Consider the following 22,387-nt stretch of genomic DNA (forward strand, 5'->3'; position numbering starts at 1 on the left):
CAGAGGCATCCGTGGGGGCCAGGGCAGCGTCGCCACCAACGTGCGGATGCAGGTGGGGAGCAAGCTTCGCGTGGGAAGCCGACCCGAGGTCCAAGCCCCCAGTTGCCAGGTCCTCGAGGGCCCGACTGTCTAGTGACATTCATCGCTTACCCTCCCCATTTTGGGCCCATTTTGGCCTGAAGAGTGGCTCCGAGCAGTCAAGGATTTAGGCCACCGAGGTAAAAGGGCTCGAGAATGTGGCGGCAGCCTATGGGGCTGCAGGGCTCGGGACGGGTTTCGAAGCAGCGGAGGCGGGGTTAGGGCGTGGCCAGGAGCCGAGTCAGCGCAATGATTGCCTGGAGTAGGCGGGGAAGGGAGGTGGTTATTAGAGAATTTAGCCCATGGGGCCGGCGTGGGCAGAACCCGCTGATGCTCGTTTTGAGAACCCTTAATCCGAGTATCATTCTTGAGTCCACTGGAGAAACAGTCTCAGAGAGGGCAGTGGACCCTCAGGTTCAGTAATTCATTAGAAGGGCTCACAATCAGCAAAGCTGTTATACTTGGTTGCATTTATTACAGCTAAATATAGAGATTAAAATCAGCCATGGGAAAAGATGCATGGGAAAGGATGGAGTCTAGGAGAGACCAGGCGTGAGCTTCCAGGTGTCCTCTGCCAGTAGAGTCATATGGAGAGCACTTAATGCACTCAACAATAACGTGTGACGACAAAGTGTTGCCAGAGAAGCTCACCCACGTCTTGGTACCTAGGGTTATAAGGTTGGTTATGTTGACAAGGCTGATCACCCTGACTGACCTTAGTCTCCAGCCCTTCCAGAGGTCAAGCTGGAATTTAGCTGGGGTATCAGTTGCACCTCTGAAATGTTGGGGGAGACCTTGGCCCTAGAAGACTCTGCTGCTGCTTTATACCTTGACCTCGTTTGAGCTTGTCTTCGCATCAGCCTCAGAGGTGCTAGGTTTTGCCATCTTAGCCTTGCTTGGTTTAGGCTCGTGTAGCTCATTTCTTTTTCCAGTCACATTTTTTTCCTTTATTCGGAGACAGGGTCTTGTTCTGCCGCCCAAGCTGGAGTGCAGTGGCGTGATCACAGCTTCCTGCAGCCTCAACCTCCCAGGCTTGCGATTCTCCCACTTCAGTCTCCCTAGTAGCTTGAGTGCAGGCGTGTGCCACCACACCCAGCTGTATTTTTTGTAGACACAGGGTTTCACCATGCTGCCCAGGCTGGTCTCAAACTCCTGAGCTCAAGCAATCCACCCATCTCAGCCTCCCAGAGTGCTGGGATTACAGGCATGAGCCACCACTCCCAGCCTACCACACAAACTTTAAAAATGTAGTACTTTATGTAAGTGTTTTTAAATTGCGGTAAAAATATACAATTTGCCATTTTAATCATTTTTAGTGATCAGTGGTCACCACCCAGCTAATTTGCATATTTCTCTTGTAGAGACAGGGTTTCATCATGTTCAGGCTGGTCTCGAACTCCTGGGCTCAAGTCATCTTCCCACCTAGGCCTCCCAAAGTGCTGGGATTACAGGCATGAGCCACCACACTCGGCCCGATCAGCTCACTTTATCAAAAAAAAATAACAACTTTCTATTACTACCATGAGCAGGAAACTAGTATCTCTTGTCACTTGTCACTAAAAGGAAAAAGGCGGGGACAAAAATTAAAGTACTGAGCAAAGTGATGTGTATTATTGGATGCTAATTAGAAACACTCCCCAAGCCTGGGGCCTGACGTGTCTGTGAAGAGTGAACTGCAGGCTGCCTGTGCTCTCTCCTTGATGACTTAGGCTCACACAAAGACTGAAAAGTGTTGTTTGATGATGCATCTGAGGACCAGGTGAACTTGTGTGCCTCCTCAGTGGCGCATGCCCCGTCCAGACAGCGGGAAAACAGACGGAGCTGTTTCTTACTGGGCAATGATCACCATCAGATGCCCTCCCCCACAAAGACGTGAGGCCTGGCAGGCAGGGGCTGATGCGTGCTGCATGGCAGCAGGCTGAGAGAAGGAATCAATGCTTTTCGATTCAAAACTTTAATCAGAGAACAACAAATATGCACACATGGAGGGCGTTTCTACCCTGGCCTGCAGCAACACAGGTGACTGATTTATAGACTGTCCCCCACCCCCAATGGCTGCCAGTTTTCCAGAGTCCTCATTGTGTTCCAGCCCTCCAACACTCTGTCCATTCTTTTGGTATGTAACATGCCCATCTCCCAGACAAGACAGAGCTCCAGAGGACGGGAACCATGTGCAAGAAGTTAAATGCTGCAGCCATTTGAAAAACAGCATAAGGGCCCAATGGTTAGCCAACAGGTTCCCAGTTTCAACTAAGTTTAACAAACTTAACCAGCAGAACTCCAGGTGCAAGACTTGAAGAGCCCAAGGGTACAGAGCACTTACCCCCAACCATTTGAAGCACCTAAGATCTGAAAGGCATTGAAAGTATGTGTCCAGTGCTTTTCATAAGACTACTGTGTTTCAGCAAATGTGTGACTGAGCCACTTAGTGGTGGGGCACAAACGCCTAGAGCTGACAAGACACTGTCAGGAGGGAACTGGTTGTGTGGGTCCACCTCACTGGACTCTCCAACAATCCTTGGTGATCCCAGAACTTCCTGTGACATGAGGGAATGGGGCATTTTTAAGATGTCACTTGTCAACTAACAGTAATCGTCTATGAAAATGGGTTCATTCATTTCTCTGATTCCAGAAGCTTCAGAGTAGCAGCAGTGCATAGTGTATTCATACCACCCGCCCCCGAGCCTAGCAAATTGCCTGGTGAGCGGCTGTCTTGGATTAATAGTGAATGATGACATCCCAGCGGTCACTTCCACGCACCACAGGTTTGACCCCCAAGCATGTCTTCCATATGGGTTGTGTTTCATATGCGGTTAACACCTTGATCAATACAGCTTTCCTGAAGGAATCCAGCTGTGTTTTGGTGTCAACTCCCATGACAAATTGGGTGTCTTACTGCATAGCCAACACTGTTAAACGGAGGAAGGTCATGGGAAGAGGAAGCATGTGTTTGTGGGATAGGGAGTCCTCTCTGAGTGAGAGGCTTGGGAGGTTAGGAGTGGAAGGTTGTAGCTAGTTGAGGTTAGGAGTTAACATGTTCTTTTTGGCTTTCTGGGGGTTAAGAAAAAAAAAAAACCAGGAAAGAGAGATAAAGGGACAAAAAAGGCCAGGCATTTAAGATTAAGGTGCTGGAGAAAAACTTTAAAAAAGGAAAACTTAAATTAAAAGCGATACATTATAAGAACATTAACTACAGTAAACACAGAGAGATTACTAATTCTTTTCTTATAACATGAGTATATTTGTGCTATGGCTGATGTGTATTTGTGGCTTACACTTGGTGAGCCCTCATGTGCTGGCCATCAGTTCTAAGTGCTTCACATTTATGTATTTAATCCTCAGAAAAGCCCTCTGAGGTAGGTGATGCCCATTTTACAGATGAGGACACCGAGGCCCTGAGAGATTTTTCTGACTTTCCCAAGGTCACTTAGGTAGTAGACGGCAGAGGTGGAACTTAACTCAGGTAGACTGGCTCCAGAGCCTACCTCTGTATCCTGACGTTGTACAGCTTCTCCATTTTTGTGTTTTCACTGTTGTAATGAAACACATGTGCACAAACTTTCTAATCAATCTTTAGATGTATTTATTTGGAGAGAAACTTGCAATAGGATGGATGGTTTCCAACTTTCCACGTCGGATGAAGAGTCTCATATTCTGGGACTCTGCTGCCACCCAATGGCTACAGGCAGTATTGCTGCTTGTTGTGTACACGCTGATGGCGGGTGAGGCTCGAGTGGCACCGAAAGGCTTTCTGGCAACGTTGACACTGATAAAGTGTCTCCTGGGTGTGAACTCTCAGGTGCTGGTTGAGATGGGCACTGAGGCCAAAAGCTTTGCCACACACGTTACAGGAGTAAGGCTTCTCACCAGTGTGAATTCTCTGGTGCTGTGTTAGATTTGCTTTCTGGGCAAAGGCTTTCCCACATTCACCACATATGTAGGGCTTCTCCCCAGTGTGAACTCTCCGGTGAACAGAAAGGCATGAGCTCTGGGTGAAGGCTTTCCCGCACTCCTGACAAACATAAGGCTTTTCTCCAGTGTGAATTCTCTGGTGGCGGACAAGCTCCGCACTCAGGCCGAAGGCCTTCCCGCAGTAGTCACATACATAGGGCTTCTCACCTGAGTGAATTCTCTGATGCTTAGAAAGGCACGAGCTCTGACGGAACGTTTTCCCGCATTCATTACACACCAAGGGCTTCTTTCTGGCATGAGTTCGCTCATGCTGAACAAGGTAGTTTCGCTGGGTGAAGACTCTGTCACACTTACTACATTTAAAGGGATTCCCTCCAGCATGAATTAACTGATGTTTTGAGAGGTGTGCACCTTGGCTGAAGGTCTTTCCGCATTCGTTACATTTAAAAGGGTGCTCCTTTGTGTGGGAGGACTGAAGTTTGAGAAGGGAGGCACTGCTGATGGCTTTCCCTTGCTCACCCCATTTATACAGCCTCACTCTAGAGTGGATTCTTTGATGGTGAATGAGCTGAGTACTTTGGCCAAAGGCTCTCCCACACTGGTCACACTCAAAGGGCTTCACCCCGCTGGTGTGAATCCTCTCATGCTGAGTTAGGTATTTGCTGCAGCTAAAGGTTTTCTCACATTTGTTACACGTAAAGCACTTCTCTTTCTGTTCTGGGTTCTGATCCAAGATCTTCCCACTCACAACAAATCCTTGTTTTTCTCTTGTGTGAACACTCTGGTGGCACTTCAGGGTTGAGCTGCAGATGAAGCGTTCTCCGCACTCCTGGCATTCATACGGGGTTTTGACAGTGTGCATCTTCTGGTGTTGCACAAGGTGACTGTTATCGCTGAAAGCCGCCTTGCATTCAGCACAGCGATAGGGCTTTTCTGCAGTGTGAATGGCCTGATGTCGCATCAGATGTGAGGGCCGGCTGAAACTCTTGATGCACGCCTGACATTTGTGGGGTCTGTAGCCTGTATGAATTCGCCGATGCTCATTAAGGTGAGTGTGCCGGCGGAAGGCCTTCCCACACTCACTGCATTTGTAAGGCTTCTCTCCACTGTGAACCCTCTGATGGATCTTTAGGGTAGAGTTATGGCTGAAGGATTTCCCACATTCGTTACACTTATAAGGCTTCTCTCCAGTATGAAGAGCCTGGTGTTCAATGAGCAGCGAACTCTGCCGAAAGGTCTTCCCGCACTCCCGACGCTCAGAGGTCGTTTTTGCAGTGTGACTTTTCTGATGTTGGATGAGGTGTTTTCTCAAGCTGAAGGTCGCCTGGCACTTGGAACATTCATGGCGTTTCTGAGTGTGGGTCTTCTGGTGCCGAATAAGATGAAAGATCCGGGTGAAAGCCTTGCCGCATTCATTACAGTTGTAGAACTTACTATCTGTGCGAGTTTTCTGATGCTCACCAGGCTGTGTGTCATGACTGGGTGGGCGGTCACTGTATTGACTCTTACATGGTTTTTCTCCAGTGTGAGTTTTCTGATACCACAGGTTTGTACTCTGACTAAAAGTTGTCCCATATTCATTACACACATAGAATTTGTAGCCCGTGTGAGTTTTCGGATACACGGAAAAGGAAGCGTTCTGGCCAAAACCTTGCTCACACTCTTGATGGACAGTGGGTTTCTCCCCAGTATGAGTAATCCAGTGCTGGGTAAGATGGTAACTCCCACTGAAGCTTTTCCCACATTCACTACATTTATATGGTTTCTCCCCTTCCTGAACAGAATCCTGCTGGCTGTGGTCCGAGTAGGAGTCAAACTCACCCCTATATTCCTTAGACTCAGCTGGTGTGAGGGTCTTTTCAGAAACATTATGTATCATGGAATCTTCTCCCGTGGAAAGGGTGGACACAGGACTGAGGCCTCTCTTTAATTCATAACTCTTGCATTCCGTGGGACCTTCCCCATTGGTGGCAACATCAGACCTCAGAAGACTTTCTGGATCGCCTAGCAAACTGTCTAACCAGGTGTCCTCTACACAGGCGTCTCCGAAATTGGAGTTCCAGAAGCCATCCTTGGATAACATCTCTATAATCTCCTGGGAGAATCCTTCTTCCAAGAAATCCTCCATCAGAGGAGAGTTCTTGGTCTCAGTCGCATCTGAAAGAGTAAGTGCAAATGTCTCCTGTTCACCAAGGGTGAGAACACAGACAAGAGCAAGTAGGGGTGATGGATCTTGAGTCCAGCTTATCCATTAAGGGACCCAAAGGGGTGACCCATGTGGAACTGGCATCACATAAAACAGAGAGCCCATTCCCAGGAGGGTCAACAGGGGAGCTGGGAAACCACAGGGGTTCAACAAGGAGGGAGATTCGACCATTACCTTCACACCTAGGTGACTGACCAAGTTCCCTAAAAAGTCGCCTGGACTCACCTGCTTCTACTCTCCACTCTATCCTGCACTGTCACCAAAATCTTCCTCCTCATATCCTGCATCCTCTATACCAGACAACACCCCACTCCCCTCACTCCACCATCCATCCAGTTCTCCATGCTAGAATCCTAGGAGTCAACCTCCTCCCTACCTCTCCCTCAACTTGGCACTATTTTCATTTGGTCTCTATCGAAATGTCTCAACTCCCTTCCTCTCCTCTCTTTATCACTGACTCCATCTGACACCAGGCTGCTCATTGGTCTCCTGTCTCTCTCTCCAGTCTTCCACGCTAGCCCTAAAGGGTTTTGTAATAAATGGATCTGACTATATCACTCCTCTGATTAAACCCTTCCAGGGCTTCCTGCCCTGGAAGAGAAATGAGTGTATCAGCCCAGCGCTCTTTGTGCTGACCTCATAGAACTCTTGCGGTTCCCTAAATCTACCAGACTTTCTCCTCTGTGCTTTTAATGGTCCCTCATGCTGGATGGCACTTCCTGGGCTAACTCCTCTAAGTCTTTTAATACCCAGCTTGAGTATCACCCTCCTCTGAAAGGCTTCCCTGACGACCCCATCCCCATTCTGCTTTAAGTCCCCTGCCCTATATTCTCTGAAAAACAGCTGAGCACTTACCATCCTCCACCTTGACAGGTTATGAAAGGGTCTCACCCCTGACCCTTACCAGAAGGTAAGCTCTTTAACGGGCACCTTCCACTGCTCATCCATCCACTGCCACAGCGGCAGCCACGGGACAGATTCACAGACAGTAAATCCCATTCATGGCATGCTTACTCACAGGCAGGAGTGCCTCAGGCACTCTCTTACACTCGACAACCTCCCATAAGGTAGGCACGTTTCTGCTTCTTAAAGCTAAGTGAGCAGCAGAATGAGGATTTGAACCCCTCTGACCCCATATATATATATATATATATATATATTTTTTTTTTTGAGATTGAGTCTTGCTCTGTTGCCCAGGCTGAAGTGCTGCACGATCTCAGCTCAATGCAACCTCTGCCTCCCGGGTTCAAGTGATTCTCCTGCCTCAGCCTCCTGAGTAGCTGGGACTGCAGGCGCCTACTACCACACCCAGCTAATTTTTGTATTTTTAGTAGAGACGGAGTTTCGGCATGTTGGTCAGTCTGGTCTCGAACTCCTGACCTCAAGTGATCTGCCTGCCTTGCCCTCCCAAAGTGCTGAGATTACAGGTATGAGCTACCATGCCTGGCCCCCATATTCTTAACTACCAAGCTGTATGCTCTCTGGGATCCTTCACAAAACATGAATGTCACTGCTCTGCTGTATGCCTCCAGTCTCCCCATCTCTCCTCTCCTCCATCATCATACCTTTTCCAGCCTGTCCCTTCTGCAGTTCTTGGCTCACCATCTGAGTATCTATGAGACTGCTTAAAGTCTCTCCACCTGGAATTAAAACTTGCAAATGAAAGCCTTCTGAAATCACACCTTGTTCTGAATTGTCACCTCTGCCTCTGCTCATCTCTCCCACAGATACCCAGCTCACTCTCCTCACCACACCGGTGCTCATGTTGTTCCCTCTGCCTCAAATGCACCGACAGACATGTAATAGGCACCCCTTATGTGCCAAGCATGATGTCAGGAGCTGGGAATACAGGGTGAATCAGCTAAGCCCTGCTTCCAAGAGAGGCACACCGTTAAAGGCGAAAGACATTTACGTGGTAACTGTGCAACTCGAGTGTCACTACTAGAGGCTATGGAGGTATATTTGTTAGTAAAGGCATGGCTACCCATGTTTGGAAACAGCCACTATGCTGAGGTCACAGAAACAGAAAGCAGAGGTTGTGAGAGCCTGTACATGGGTTAGTCATCTACGAGGGACACTGATGTGCTGAAGAGGAGGCTGCAGAGGCCTCATGTACACGAGCTTGAGTGTGGTGAGCCAAGAAGGGAGCTACAGACTGACTGGGTTGGGTACAGCCTGAGACTCCTGTGGTCTCTGGCTCAGGGCCCTGCTTCTCATGCAGATAAAGAAACAAGGAGAGAAGCCTCCCATGCCAGGCAAGGCAGCTGCCTCTGCTTTCTCCTACTGGGGATGTCTCTACCATGGGTAACACCCCCGGAGTCCTCACCACCTAACCTGATCCACCTGGAGGAACCCTGGCTTGGGAGATGGCAGGGCAGATGCTCTCGGCACCATTCAGGCCTAGGCTTAAGTTACTCCCTAATGTGGCCATTTGCTGTGCCCCAGGGATAGGAAGGAAAAATGGACCTGAAGGAAAGGAGGTAAAAGAAGTAGAATGAGGGTCAACACACCCAGGGAGCACAAGGCAGGAAAGTAGAGACCAACTCAGAGAGTGGAGGGCGTCTCCTTGTTGAGTCTGGAAGGAAGAAGAGGAGCTGCGGAGAGGCACCAGGATAGCCCTGTGCTGAAGGGCAAGGTGGAGAGACACCAGAGTGAGGGTCTATAAAAATGTCCGTATCGCCCCCAGCTCCCAGGATGAGGGGGTGGAAGCCAGCGAGTGGCGAGTGAAGTCCTGAAGCTGAGCATTGTAATGTCTGGGTAGACCTGTGGGAGAGCTGGCGGCAGCCCAGGATGGAGGTCTGGAGGACAGAAGGTACACAGGGGGCCCCTCTCCATCCACTCACCAGGGCCCGTTGCTTCTGGGCTTCCTCCTGGCAGAGGCTCCAGATCTTCACCGCCATCTGGGTGGGAGGTCAGGTTGGGTCTTGGGGGGTCTGCGGGGAGAGAACAGCATTGTCATCTAACTGGGACGTGGAGGGTCATCCAGACACTCAGTGAGCACCTCCTGGCTCTCCTGACTTTTCTATGCTTTATCCTGCACATGGCTCCTGTGGGCCAGGTGCTGCCTGGGCGCCTCTGGGGATGCCTGTCCTGTAGGGTTCCCAGTCCAGTGACAGAGAGGGAGCCAAACAATCACAATCCAGGGTGATCAAAGCTGTGACAGCTGGGGCTGGGGACACAAAGGACTTGTGACAGCTCTTTAATGGGCAGAATCTGCCAGGTGGAGAGGCACGCACTTCCTTAGCCATTCATGATTCACTCACTGACCCATGGGCCACACAACGCCTGAGGCCTCCATGGGCCAAGGACAGAAGATGTCAGGGTCCCAGGGTCCAAGCAGTCCTGAGCCCTACCCTCCACAAGCTTCCCCAAGTAAGGGACCAGAGTCACCATCCAGGAGGGATACAGGCTACGGCGGAGAAAACTCCACTGCTGGCTTTGAAGACTGAGAGGCCATGAGTCAAGCAATACAGGTGACCTCCAGAAGCTGGCAACAGGCCAGGAGAGGACTGTATGTGCTGGAGCCTCCAGAAGGAACATGGCCCTGCCAACACCTCGCCTCCAGCCCAGCCACATGCATTTGGAACTCCTGGCCTCCAGGACTGTAACATAATACAAGCATGCTGGTGGAAGCCACTGCGTTTGTGCTATGTGTAACAGCAGCAATAGGAAACGGATACACTACTCATACATACACGCAAATGGGTGAAGGGGCAGTCGAGGTAAACACACTTCTTACTGTGGGCTGTAGTTTAAAAATTCAAAACGACACTGAGGTAGGACCTCCCATTAGATGCTTCTTAGCACACACTGGTCAGTCTAGAGAAAGTCTGCCCCAATGTGATGAGATTCTATCAAATGACAGTTTCCACAGTGTGTTACCTTTTACTGCTTTCATCTTTTGAAGTAAATTATTTTCCTGGTTCTTCAAAAAGAAAGAACTGAGGCAACAGAGAGGCAAAATGAGCTAATGAGGTGACACTGATGGGCAGCTGGGGTGATGTGGCCTTGGGGCTGCACAGACCTTAGCTGGAGTCTGGGCCCTGCTGCTCTCACTGTGTGACACTGGTGTGCAGAAGAGGGCGACACAGCAGGCTGGCTGCTCTCCTGGGAAAGGCCTGCTGGCAAGGCTGGATTTCAGAGGGGTACCCCATGTCTCCAGAACGGAAGAGACACGCTCCCTGGACCTAAACTGTGCAAACACTGTGGCTGACACCTGCTTTCCTCCTGGGAGTCTGCAATTTTGGTATGTTCCAGGCAAAGGGGACCACGTGACCAGACCCCAGTAAAAACCCTGGCCCTGAGTCTCTGATGAGCTTCCCTGATGGACAGCATTTCACACGAGATATCACATTCTACAATATTGCTGGGGGAATTAAGCATGTCCCATGTGACTCCCGTGAGAGAAAATTCTGGAAGTTTGTGCCTGGCTCCCTTGGACTTTGCCCCATGTACCTCCTCCCTTTGCTGACTGCTCTGACTCTTTTCACTGTAGTCAGTCTTAGCCATGAGTCTGACCACAGGCTGAGTCCTGGGAATCCTAGTCAATCACTGGAGCTGTGGGTGTCCTGGGGACACTGGCATAGCTGGGAAGGTGACTGCCTCTCTTTCAACCTCAGTTTCAGACCATTCGGCACAAGAGGGACAACCCAGCTTCCTCGTGGGGTTACTGGAGGATTGAACGAGCAAGTCCGAAGAGCTGCTACTCAATTGTTCATTAATTTAGAGCTGTCCGCTGGGCCCTGGAGCAGGAACTGCTTATTCCAAACACTGGGGACACGCCCCTGTCCTCACACGGCTCCCGCTCTGATGATAAAATGGTAGTTAGAATGTGATGGAGTGACGGCCAAGATGAGCAGGAGAGGAGATACAGAGTTCTCACAGGGTCCCAGGTCAGATTGAAGAAGGTAAGCCCTGAGAGCCACTTAGGCAGAGGGGAGGGCAACTGGAAGACCCTGAAGTCTCAGCTTGAAGAATGACTGACTACAAGCAGGAAAGTGGTGAAGACGAGGCTGGGGAGGCAGATGGGGCCAGAGCAGGGTTTCCCAGGCTTAGCACTACTAACACTGGCGTAGGCCAGTCCTTGGTTGTGGGGGTCTCCTGTGCACTGCAGGATGCGTGGCAGCCTCCCCGGGTTCCACCGGCTGGATGTTAGCAGCACGCTGCTGGCCCAAGAAGTAACAATCAAAAATGTCTCCACACATTGCCAATGTCTCCTTGGCCAGCTGAGAACTGCTGGGCTATGTCATGTGGATTCAGAGCCCAGGATTTCACCCTGTGGCTGGGGGAGAGCACAGGTGATCACCAAGCAGGACAGTGAGTAGGCCCCTGGGGACAGGGAACACTCACCCAGCAGGAAGAGGTCCTGGCAGTTGTCCAACGCTGTGTCCCAGAACATGTCCCCCTGCTCCAGCCCGAGATGCTCCCAATCTTCCAAGGTGAAGTCCATGCCGACGTCCTTGAGGGTCACAAATTCCTGAAACACAATACACTATTGGTCACTCAGAGGCTGGGGTCAGGGAGGAGCCCAACAGCTCACTCAGGGCACCCCCAGCCCTCAATCTGCCAGGCCTTTGGCAAAAACCATCCCATCCTCAGCCTCACAAGACTTGAGACGTAAGAGATTGGAAACCCCTGTATTTTGTAGGCAAAGAAAAGGAGTCTTGGCCAGGGGACAGAATGTCAACCAAGGTTAACACAGGTGAGACTGAATCCAGGTCTGTCTGGTCCTAAAAATCTATTCACACTTTTGCTTTTTTTAGTGTTCATTCAAGATTTTATTTTGTAAATTTTCAAACATACATACAAGTAGAGAGATGTATATAATTAACAACCATGAACCCATCACCAGGGGTCATCTGATTTCACCTGTGAATACTTCAGTATGAGCAGTAACTCCTTAGTCACTGAACACCTAGACCACATTTGAAATCTGTATACAGATTAGGCTGACGTCTCAGTGGTGTCCCTTCTTTTTTTTTGAGACAAAGTCTCACTCTGTTGCCCAGGCTGGAGTGCAATGGCACGATCTCGGCTCACAGCAACCTCTGCCTCTCGGGTTCAAGCGATTCTCCTGCCTCAGCCTCCTGAGTAGCTGGGATTACAGGTGCATACCACCACGCCCAGCTAATTTTAATTTTGCATTTTTAAGTAGAGACAGGATTTCACCATGTGAGCAAGGCTAGTGTCGATCTCCTGACCTCGTGATCTGCCCGTCTCGGCCTCCCAAAGTGCTGGGATTACAGGCATAAGACACCATGCCCAGCCTAGGGGTGTGTCTTTATAGCTAGCTTGTCTCAATCAGAATCCAGGGGAGCCCATACCCTGCGTGTAACAGATGTGGCTCTGAGGTTTTAAAATCTACAGCTGTACCCCTGTGCCTTCTTCATCCTCCATGCTCCTGATTTGAGATCCCACGTTCTGAGTGTGGCGAGCGGCTTCCAGGCAGTATCACCTGGCTGCTCCCCTGGCTGCGCATTTCCTGTGAGCTGGTCAGGGGAGCAGAGGCCTGACTGAGTCAGTACAGCCTCTGGGGGAAAGACCCACCCACAGGTGGTACCAGGTCCACTTTAGGCCCCATGACTACCTAAGGCTCTTATCTGGTTGTCCAACTTTTAGTGATGCCATCTTTCATTTTAAAACTTTCCTAGTTAATAGGTGTTTACTATTATTTATGTGTATGTGTGCGTGTATATAGTGTATATATATACATCACATAATGTATATATAATATAGATATGTATTCTACATAATTTTATTTCATATATAATTATATATATTTATATATTATAATTTACATATGCACCTGTAGTCCCAGCTACTCAGGAGGCTGAGGTGAGAGTATCACAAGAGCCCAAGGAAGTCAAGGCTACAGTGAGCTGTGATTGCATCACTGCACTCCAGCCTGGGTGACAGTGAGACCCTGCCTAAAAAAAAGAAAAATTTTTCTATTATTTGGCTAGTCAGTGGAAGAGTTCATATAGGACAGGTAAGGTAAATGCTTGATTCTCCTTTTATTTGCTAGTTTTCACTATAAGGAATCGGTTTCTTTCTATCATTTATAAATTATGGTAATTTATAAATCTGGTAATTTGTAAATTTTATATATAACTTATTATATATATTATGTATATATATATAGAGAGAGAGACAGAGAGAGTGTCTCACAGTGTTGCCCAGTCTGGAGTGCAGTGCCACGATGATAGCCTTGACCTCTGGGCTCAAGCAATCCTCCTGCCTCAGCCTCCAAGTAGCCAGAACTATAGGCATGTGCCACCAGACCCAGCTAATTTTTTGTTTGTTTGTTTGTTTGGTAGAGTAGGAGTCTTGCCATGTTTCCCAGGCTGGTCTCGAACTCTTGGCCTCAAGCGATCCTCCTGCCCCTGCCTCCTCAAGTGTTGGGATTACAGGCATGAGCCACTGTACCTGGCCAGTTAATGGGTGTTTAGGATAAAAATTCAAATACTTGAGAAGTACCAACGATAAAACGTGAAAGCCTGCCCCCACACACCCCATCTCTAGGTGAAACCATGACTGCTGTGTCTCTTCCAAATCTCCATCAATGTGGGCACAGGCACATATGCGCACGCGCACACACAGGCACACTTTAAGGAAGAATGAAAACCACCTCTCTTTAGTTGTTTGGCTTTGAGGTTTGGCCCTACTACCTTCACTTATGAGTGACTACTGGCAAGTAAGCTGCATGTCTCTTGTGACCCCGATTCCTGCTCCCCTAGTGAAATGGGACCAATGAGTCCCATCTCATCAGGGCTGCTACAGGAAGCAACTGAAATACTGCTGGGAGGTGACTGCACAGTACTAAGCACAAAGGAAGAGCTCCACAAAGGGGCAATTCCACTCTGGCTCACACTGCCCAGCCCAACCCTCCAGGCATCTGACTGCAAAAGCCCTTCTTTGGCCAAGAGCGTTCTGCATGCCGGCAATGGTTCAATGCTTTAGGTGCAGTGAGTCACTAAACTGCCTGACTCCTTTCTGAGGCAGGATTATCCCTAATTTATAGAGAACAAAATCAAGGCCCAAATAGTCACTTTCTCCAAGTCACACAGTGTATTAGTCCATCTTCTGTTGCTGTAACTGGGTAATCTATAAAGAAAAATTTATTTCCTATAGTTCTAGAGGCTGTGAAATAATAAATTTGTGTTGTTTTTAGGCCCCCAGGTTTGTGTTATTTGTTACAGCAGCAGCAAGATCCTGAAACAGTCATCCCAATATGATACTAAGCAGGAATTGGGTAGACGAGCCACGGGGATCCTGTTTCTACTTACAACAGATCCTGTCCATCCTCTGCTCCAAACCCTCCAATGGCCTCCGAATTCATCGCATTTAAAGACAAAGGCCATACAATGATCTCCAGGGCCCTAAAGATCAGGCCCCAGCTATCCCTCAGGGCTCACCTTCTCCCCCTTTCCTGCACATCCACTCTGCTCCAGCCACACCGGCTTCCTTGCTGCTCCCTGAACACACCTGCCAGCTCCCATCTTACAGTCAAGATTGTGTCCCTCAGTTCTCTGCTTAAATGCCTCTTCTCCATGAGGCCTTCTCCGACCCCTCTATATAAAACAGCAAATCCACCCCGGGTCTCCCTATCCCTTTCTTCCATAATCCTTAATACTGCCTGCATTCTATGTGATTTACTTCATGCATTTTACTGTGTGGTATGGGTTGAACTATAACCCTCCAAAAAGATACAATGAAGTTCTAATCCCCAGTACCTCAGAATTTGCCCTTATTTGGAAATGGGGTCTTTACAGAGGTGATCAAGCTGAGATGAGGTCACCAGGGTGGGTCCTAATCCAACATGACTGAAGTTGTTATAAACAGGAGAAATGGGGACAAAAAGACAAACACAGGCTGAGGGAAAACAATGTGAAGATACGAGGAGAACATCCTGGGAAGATGAAGGCAGAGATTGGGGTGATGCCTCTCTAGGCCAAGCAACACCGAAGCTGGTCAGCAAACTGCCAAAAGATAGGGGAGAGGCCTGGCTTGCAGCCTCAGAAGGATCCAGCCCTGCCAACACCCTGATCTCAGACTTCTGGCCTCCAGGACTGCGAGACCATCCATTTCTGTTGTTTTCAGCCACCCAGTGTGTGGTACTTTGTTACAGCAGCCCTAGCAAGCTTATACACTGTCACTCGCAATAACCTGAGCTTCACGAGGACAGGAACCACCTAAACTGTTTCCCTAGTCCAGACTTATAACAAAGCCCACACATGGTAGGCAGAGTAAATACTTGTCGAAGGAGGCAAAGCAGCACGTGGTCCTGATAGCTGTTTTGGGACAAGGGAAGGAGCTCATCAAGGATGGAACCCATACTAAGTGAAGTTCAAGGTGGGGACAATAAACTGAGTCCCAATCACACTTGCAGATGATGACAGCCCTACCTCTGGACTTTTGGTTATATAATTAGTAGTCTCCTGACTGCGTAAGTCGATTTCTGACACTTATAATAGAAACTGTTGCTGTCTATATCCTGTCAAGAGTACCAGTCAAGCAGTTTTTTCAGCAGGAGCCAGATCACAGAGGACCTTTGAGGAGCTTCCTTTCCTCACACTCCCAGACTGTGCTGGACAAGGGCCCCTGGTCTCAGTGATGGAGGAGGTGGGAAGACAGGGGCAGACTTGATCCCTGAGGCACTGGGGAGCCACAGGAAAGTGACAAGGTCAGTGCACATATGTGGCAACCATTTACCCTGTGTGCCAGACCACACTGTGGGCACTAGGGACACGGATGTGTGTCAGACCAGGTTCCTGGCCTCATGGAGCTCATGGTCTGATGAAGAGACATGAGGGAGGTAGGACTGTGGCACAGGGAGGTATCGAGGGCTGTGTGGGCCAGAGGAAGGAGGGAGGCCATTGCCTTGAGGTCAGGGAAAGCTTCCTGGAGGGGAGGTCATTAAAGTTGGATCACTAAGGATGAACAGATATTTACCAGATAGATGGTTTCATGCATCATTCATTGATTCATTCATACATTCACCTAATACCTCATGAGGCTTCCTGTGTGCCTGGCCTGTGCTGGGCCCTGGGGACCCAGAGATGAATCCCCATCAGTTCGTGTCCCCAAAGAGCATCTAGTCTGGTCGGGATGACAGATATGGGCAGGAACATCCATATCTAGGTGGATCTGTGCTACAGTGGAGGCAGCAGGGGGCGCTATGGAAGGTCAGAGTGGGAAAGTGCTGAGTGCCTAGGGAAGGGTTGGGGAACTGAACCGGGTCTTAAAGGCTGTGGAGACATTACCAGATGGAAAAGGGGCAGGGGATTCCAGCAGAGGACCCAACCTGAGCAAAGGCAGGGAAGCTGCTGGAAAGTACAGAATCAAGTTTTACTACTAGGCCAAAGGGAGTACTGGTCATCTAGAGAAATGGGAGAAGATGGTGCAAAGGTGGGTAGAACCTAGAACACACAGGAAGGCTGAAAAACCTGGAATTTATCCTATAAACAATAGGGGTTCCCAGAAGAGTACAAGCAGAAAAGAACAGCATGTGAGCTTTCCTTTAAAAACGATCACCTGGGAGCCACCATGGGACAGCGAGGCCAAAACAAAGGCAGACCAACTTTCCTGCCTTGGGGGGTGACCGATTAACACAGAGCGGCCTTCAACTCGCCTCGGCCACAAAGGAAAGCCAACTTTCCTGCCTTTGGGGGTGACCGATTAAGACAGAGTGACGTTCAACTCACCTCAGTCATGGCCAACTGGGCTTCAGTAGCCTCTTTTAAGCTCCTCCTCCTTCCCCTCCGTGTTCCCGGCTGGCAGGGCTGTGGGAAGCACAAGGGAGCTGTGAGAAAGTCTCCCTTCCGCCCGTGGCTGACTCGCTGTCCATGCTGCCGAGCCGCCAAAATGTCCAGGAGGAGGAAGACAAGTCCCAATGTGAGTCTCCCTGCAGGGGACAACAACAACTGTATTTACTGAAGCTACCCCAGCCCCACATCTCCACTGTGCTTCAGAACCTACAGAACAGCTTCGCCACCACTGTTAGCACCGAACATAGTCAGTAAAAACATGTTCAGGAGATTTGGTGAGGAAAGTCTATGGCCGCAGTGGGAACTTCTGTCTTGCTCACTGCTGTGTCGCTTAGTGTACAGTAGGTGCTTTAACAGTAGGTGTAAAAGCACCTACAGTTGTTGACAGAATGAAGGTGTCTAAAGAACCAATGGAACAACGCTTCTGGGATTTCTGATTATCATCTCTAGAATTTGAGTTCAGGCAAATCAGCCTCCAAAACTGTTCCTTTTTTTTTTTTTTTTTTTTTTTTGAGACAAGGTCTTGCTCTGCTGCCAGGCTGGAGTACTACAGCGGCACAATCATGGCTCACTGCAGCTGTAATCTCCTGGGCTTAAGCAATCCTCCAACCTCAGCCTCTCAAGTAACTGGGACTACAAGCACGTGCCACCACGTCAAGTTAATCTTTTTCACTTTTTGTAGGGACAGGATCTCACTTGTTGCCCAGGTTGTTCTCAAACTCTTGACCTCAAGTAAGCCACCCTCGTCGGCCACCCAAAATGCTAGGATTACAGGTGTGAGCCACCGCACCTGGCTGCTATCTCTACAACAGAAATATTTCAACTTGGCCGGGCGTGGTGCTGTAATCCCAGCACTTTGGGAGGCCGAGACGGGCAGATCACGAGGTCAGGAGATCGAGACCATCCTGGCTAACACAGCGAAACCCCGTCTCTACTAAAAAATACAAAAAACTAGCTGGGCGAGGTGGCGGGCGCCTGTAGTCCCAGCTACTCGGGAGGCTGAGGCAGGAGAATGGCGTAAACCCGGGAGGCGGAGCTTGCAGTGAACTGAGATCCGGCCACTGCACTCCAGCCTGGGAGACACAGCGAGACTCCGTCTCAAAAAAAGAGAAATATTTCAACTTTTGTTTTAACCATTACCCACAGTAACAACGCCAATATGTAGTATAGGCCTGGGACAGTGGCTCACCTCTGTAATCTCAGTACTTTGGGAGGCCAAGGTGGGCAGATTACCTGAGGTCAGGAGTTCAAGATCAGCCCGGCCAATATGCTGAAACCCCGTCTGTACTAAGAATACAAAAATTAGCTGGGCTTGGTGGCGCGTGCCTGTAATCCCAGCTACTCAAGAGGCTGAGGCAAAGAATCACTTGAACCCGGGAGGCGGAGGCTGCACTGAACCGAGATGATGCCACTGCATTCCAGCCTGGGCAACACAGTGAGACTCCATCTCAAAAAAAAAAGAAAAAAAAAAAAGTATCATGACTACTCAGATACACAGTGTAACTAAACAAAAGTTTCATGAAGTAATACTTACCCTGCAATGTAAGATGTGCTGGGATATTTTCTATTCTAGTCTTTTTTAATTCTCATTCATTTAAAAAAAAAAAAAAAAAAAATCGGCTGGGCGCGGTGGCTCACGCCTGTAATCCCAGCACTTTGGGAGGCCGAGGCCGGCAGATCACAAGGTCAGGAGATCAAGACCATCCTGGCTTACACGGTGAAACCCCGTCTCTACCAAAAATACAAAAAATTAGCTGGGCATGGTGACTGGCGCCTGTAGTCCCAGCTACTCGGGAGGCTGAGGCAGGAGAATGGCATGAACCTGGGAGGCAGAGCTTGCACTGACCCGAGGTCACGCCACTGCACTGCAGCCTGGGCGACAGAGCAAGACTCCGTCTAAAAAAAAAAAAAAAAAAAAAAAACCATAGTCACTGCCCACCAGTTATTTTCATGACCCATAATATGCAAAACGTCGTACCACAGACACCTTTACCCATTTGTATCCATTGCGTGGACCAAGTGGCATATATCTGCAGACTGCTGAATGCACTTCATATCACAAAGCAGCACGGATCACTTAACAATGACACAAATCCACAAATTCTTCAAACTCCGACACCAGATGTGCTTCGACATTCAACTTTATTTTAAAAAGGTGACATGGCATATATATGGCATATTTCATTAAAATCCCAGTGCAGGGCTGGCCGTGGTGGCTCACACCTGTAATTCCAGCACTTTGGGAGGCTGAGGCGGGCGGATCACGAAGTCAGATTGAGACCATCCTGGCTAACAAACACGGTGAAACCCCATCCCTACTAAAAATACAAAAACAAAATTAGCCAGGTGTGGTGGCGGGCGTCTGTAGTCCCAGCTACTTGGGAGGCTGAGGTGAGAGAATGGTGTGAACCCAAGAGGTGGACCTTGCAGTGAGCCGAGATTGTGCCACTGCACTCCAGCCTGGGCGACAGAGCAAGACTCAGTCTCAAAAACAGAAACAATACAAAACAAAATCCCAGCACAGTGTGGATCAGGCTGCACTTCATAATTGAACACTTTACCATTTCTAGAGAAAGGTATAATCAGTCATTCTAGGTAGAATAATTTAAAGTTATATTTTAAAAAAATACCCTGTCGTAGTTCAGGTAAGGCATGAATACTAAATTTATGAAAAAAATATTTGTTCTGAGTTTTCCAGATTTTTGAGACTACAGATATGGGAATATGGTAGACCTACAATAAATGCTAACTCTACTGAACAGTGAGTTTTTCTACATGTCAGAGGTTAAGCCTCAATCCATCAGTATAACTCAGTTGACACATATTTGGTCCTTAATGTTTGTTGGCAGACAATGTTTTGAAAGAAAATTCAAGCATGGCTCACTAGTCTCAAACTTGAAAACTGGAAAATTTCACCTAAAAATTAGGTTTCCAACTTCTGAAACATCCTAGGATTTGGCAACACTGGGTCTACATCCCACGAAGTTGGTTCACTGGAGCCCATTTAAAGCTCTCCGACCAGTGCTAGGCAAGTGGGGGATGCTTATAATCCCAGCACTTTGGGAGGCTGAAGGGGGTTTGAGACCAGCCTGGGCAACGTAACAAGACCTTGTTTCTACAAAAAAATTTAAAAATAAGCAAGTTGTGGTAGCACGTGCCTGTAGTCCCAGCTACTTGGGAGGCTGAGGTAGGAGGATCACAAGGCTGCAGTGAGCTATGATTGTGCCACTGTACTCCAGCCTGGGTGACAGAGAAAGATCCCGCCTCCAAAAAAATAAATAAATACATTTAAGTTTAAAAAGTGACTGGGTGCAGTGGCTCATGCCTGTAATCCCAGCACTTTGGGAGGCCGAGGTGGGCGAATCACCTGAAGTTTGGAGTCCGAGACCAGCCTGGTTAGCATGGTGAAACCTCCGTCCCTACCAAAAATACTAAAATTAGCCTTGGTGATGCATGGCTGTAATTCCAGTTACTTGGGAGGCTGAGGCAGGAGAATCACTTCAACCCGAGAGGTGGAGGTTCCAGTGAGACCGCACTCCAGTCTGGGTGACAGAGCGAGACTCTGTCTTCAAAACAAACAAACAAACAAACAACAACAAAGAAAAATAAACACAACTCTCCCCTTTATATGAGGCAAGTGCTCCCCAAGGCCCCGCAGCCTCACCTGGACCAGTTCTCTTCTTTCCTGTATGTTATCTGCCTGGCCCTCACAGACAGCTGAGCTTAAGACCCCTGTCTGCAGTTACCAAATCACATTCTGTCCACATCTCATATACTCTTAGCCCTGGGAGGAAAGAAATGAGGGCCCAGAGGTGGAGCCCAAGGTCATCCAGCCCAGAGTGACTTAAGCCAAACAATTATTGGGCTGAAAACCTTGGGCCTGAGAGTCTTGCCCCTCCGTCCAGATCATTTACCTTCTCTAAGCCTCAGTTTCCACATGTACCAAATGGAACAAATACAGCAGATCTACGGTCCTTTAAATGCTCCAAATAACGGAACTTGACTTATAAACTGACCGCAAAACTTCACCTGGACCTCCATAGGCCACGTAGGGTCTTAATATTCCCCTAAGTGTGAATATCCACACCTTGACCCATAGAAACATTTTATGACCAAGAACTGGCCAGATTTCTCGGGGTGGGGGGGTGCTGCCTAATTATAAAATACACACCCTATTACCTTTCTAAAATCTGAAAAATTCTGATTCCCAAGATTGCCTTGTTGCCAAAGGGACCTGCACTTATGTCTCAGTGCTGCTGCGGGGATCAGGAGAGGAAAAGGGACTCTAGCAGGGCGCCTGGCACACAGAAAGCGCTCAAATACTGAAAATGTTAAGTACTTCAACTTCCCCAAGAACTCTCATCCATCCTCCAGCAAGATTCTGCCTAAATCTGCCAACTTCAGGTAACTCATTTCCCTCCTTCCCCAACCAAAACTAAAATAAAACAGAATCACTCCTCTCAGGGCCGTCAGGGAGGGCTGGAAACCCCTTTAGCGGTTTTCTTTTTTCTTTTTCTTTTTGAGACAGGGTCTTGCTCTGTCGCCCAGGCTGGAGTGCCGTGGTGCCATCTCGGCTCAGTGCAACCTCTGCCTCCCGGGTTCAAGCAATCCTTCCACCTCGGTCTCCCAATTAGCTACCACTACAGGCACGCGCCACCACGCCCGACTAATTTTTGTATTTTTTTCTTCTCTTGTAGAGACAGGGTTTCACCATGTGGCCCAGGCTAGCCTCGAAATCCTGGGCTCAAGCGATCCGCCCGCCGTGGCCTCCCAAGGTGCTTTTCTTCCTTTTTTTTTTTTTTTTAAGACGTAGTCTCGCTCTGTCACCCAGGCGCGATCTCGGCTCACTGCAACCTCCGCCTCCCGGGTTCAAGCGATTCGCCTGCCTCAGCCTCCCGAGCAGCTGGGATTACAGGCGTCCGCCACCATGCTCAGCTAATTTTTGTATTTTTAGTAGAGACAGGGGGTTCGAGGAACTCCTGGCCGCAAGTGATCCCCCGCCAAGGCTTCCCAAAGTGCTGGGATTACAGGAGTGATCCACCGTGCCCGGCCCTTGAGCGGTTTTCCTAACAGACTGTGAAAGACGGTTCACACCTCCACCCAGACAACCGCCGCCCAAGACGACGCACCCTTTGCCGCAGTCGCCCCCACTTCCATTCCGTCACCTCTCAGGAAGGACCGAGCCCCCAAGTCCCTCAGCCCCAGCATATCCGTACCTCGGGATTGTAATCGGCCGCGTCAACAAACGCAACCACAGCCTCGAGGGAGCGGGAGACTCAACTCCTCGCACACGCGCCTCTCCGCAGCAACTTCCTGCGCGCGAGAAGCTTCTCTGAGCGGCTGCACCCAGGATCCTCCGCGCCAGCGCCAAGACTCTATTTCCCAGAGGGCTGTGCGGGCGACTTCGTTCGCCTTCCCATCTCCT

At 49.2% G+C, this 22,387-nt stretch overlaps 1 protein-coding gene and 1 long non-coding RNA gene across 3 annotated transcripts; one reads left to right on the forward strand and one right to left on the reverse strand.

Moving 5' to 3' along the window:
• Positions 1-110: 110 nt before the first annotated feature.
• On the forward strand, positions 111-10,919 carry LOC103235070 (uncharacterized). The gene is made up of 4 exons (XR_005238362.2): positions 111-218; positions 6,030-6,155; positions 8,883-9,008; positions 10,816-10,919. It is a non-coding gene; the product is annotated as an uncharacterized lncRNA (long non-coding RNA).
• On the reverse strand, positions 2,017-22,371 carry ZNF473 (zinc finger protein 473). Of its 2 annotated transcripts, none has more exons than XM_007997634.3 (5): positions 22,179-22,371; positions 16,900-16,977; positions 11,546-11,672; positions 9,040-9,129; positions 2,017-6,147 (listed from the first exon to the last, which is right to left on the reverse strand). In XM_007997634.3, exons 2-5 carry the CDS (start codon positions 16,906-16,908, stop codon positions 3,758-3,760), a joined length of 2,616 nt encoding a protein of 871 aa, XP_007995825.3. In that variant the 5' UTR covers positions 16,909-16,977; positions 22,179-22,371; the 3' UTR covers positions 2,017-3,757. The 2 variants fall into 2 exon arrangements, with proteins under 2 accessions (XP_007995825.3, XP_007995824.3); XM_007997633.3 differs by having other exon boundaries at positions 16,900-17,099.
• Positions 22,372-22,387: the final 16 nt, after the last annotated feature.

The sequence above is a fragment of the Chlorocebus sabaeus genome, chromosome 6, assembly GCF_047675955.1.
Source record: "Chlorocebus sabaeus isolate Y175 chromosome 6, mChlSab1.0.hap1, whole genome shotgun sequence".
Lineage (NCBI taxonomy): Eukaryota > Metazoa > Chordata > Mammalia > Primates > Cercopithecidae > Chlorocebus > Chlorocebus sabaeus.

Bases quoted from the DNA above. Each gene is read 5' to 3' on its own strand.
- ZNF473 (XM_007997634.3), bottom strand. The intron at 9,130-11,545 runs GTGAGTGTTCCC...CTCTCCCCGCAG, and splicing joins CCAGGACCTCTTCCTGCTGG to ACCCCCCAAGACCCAACCTG. The intron at 6,148-9,039 runs GTGAGTGGATGG...TTACTCTTTCAG, and splicing joins CCCAGAAGCAACGGGCCCTG to ATGCGACTGAGACCAAGAAC.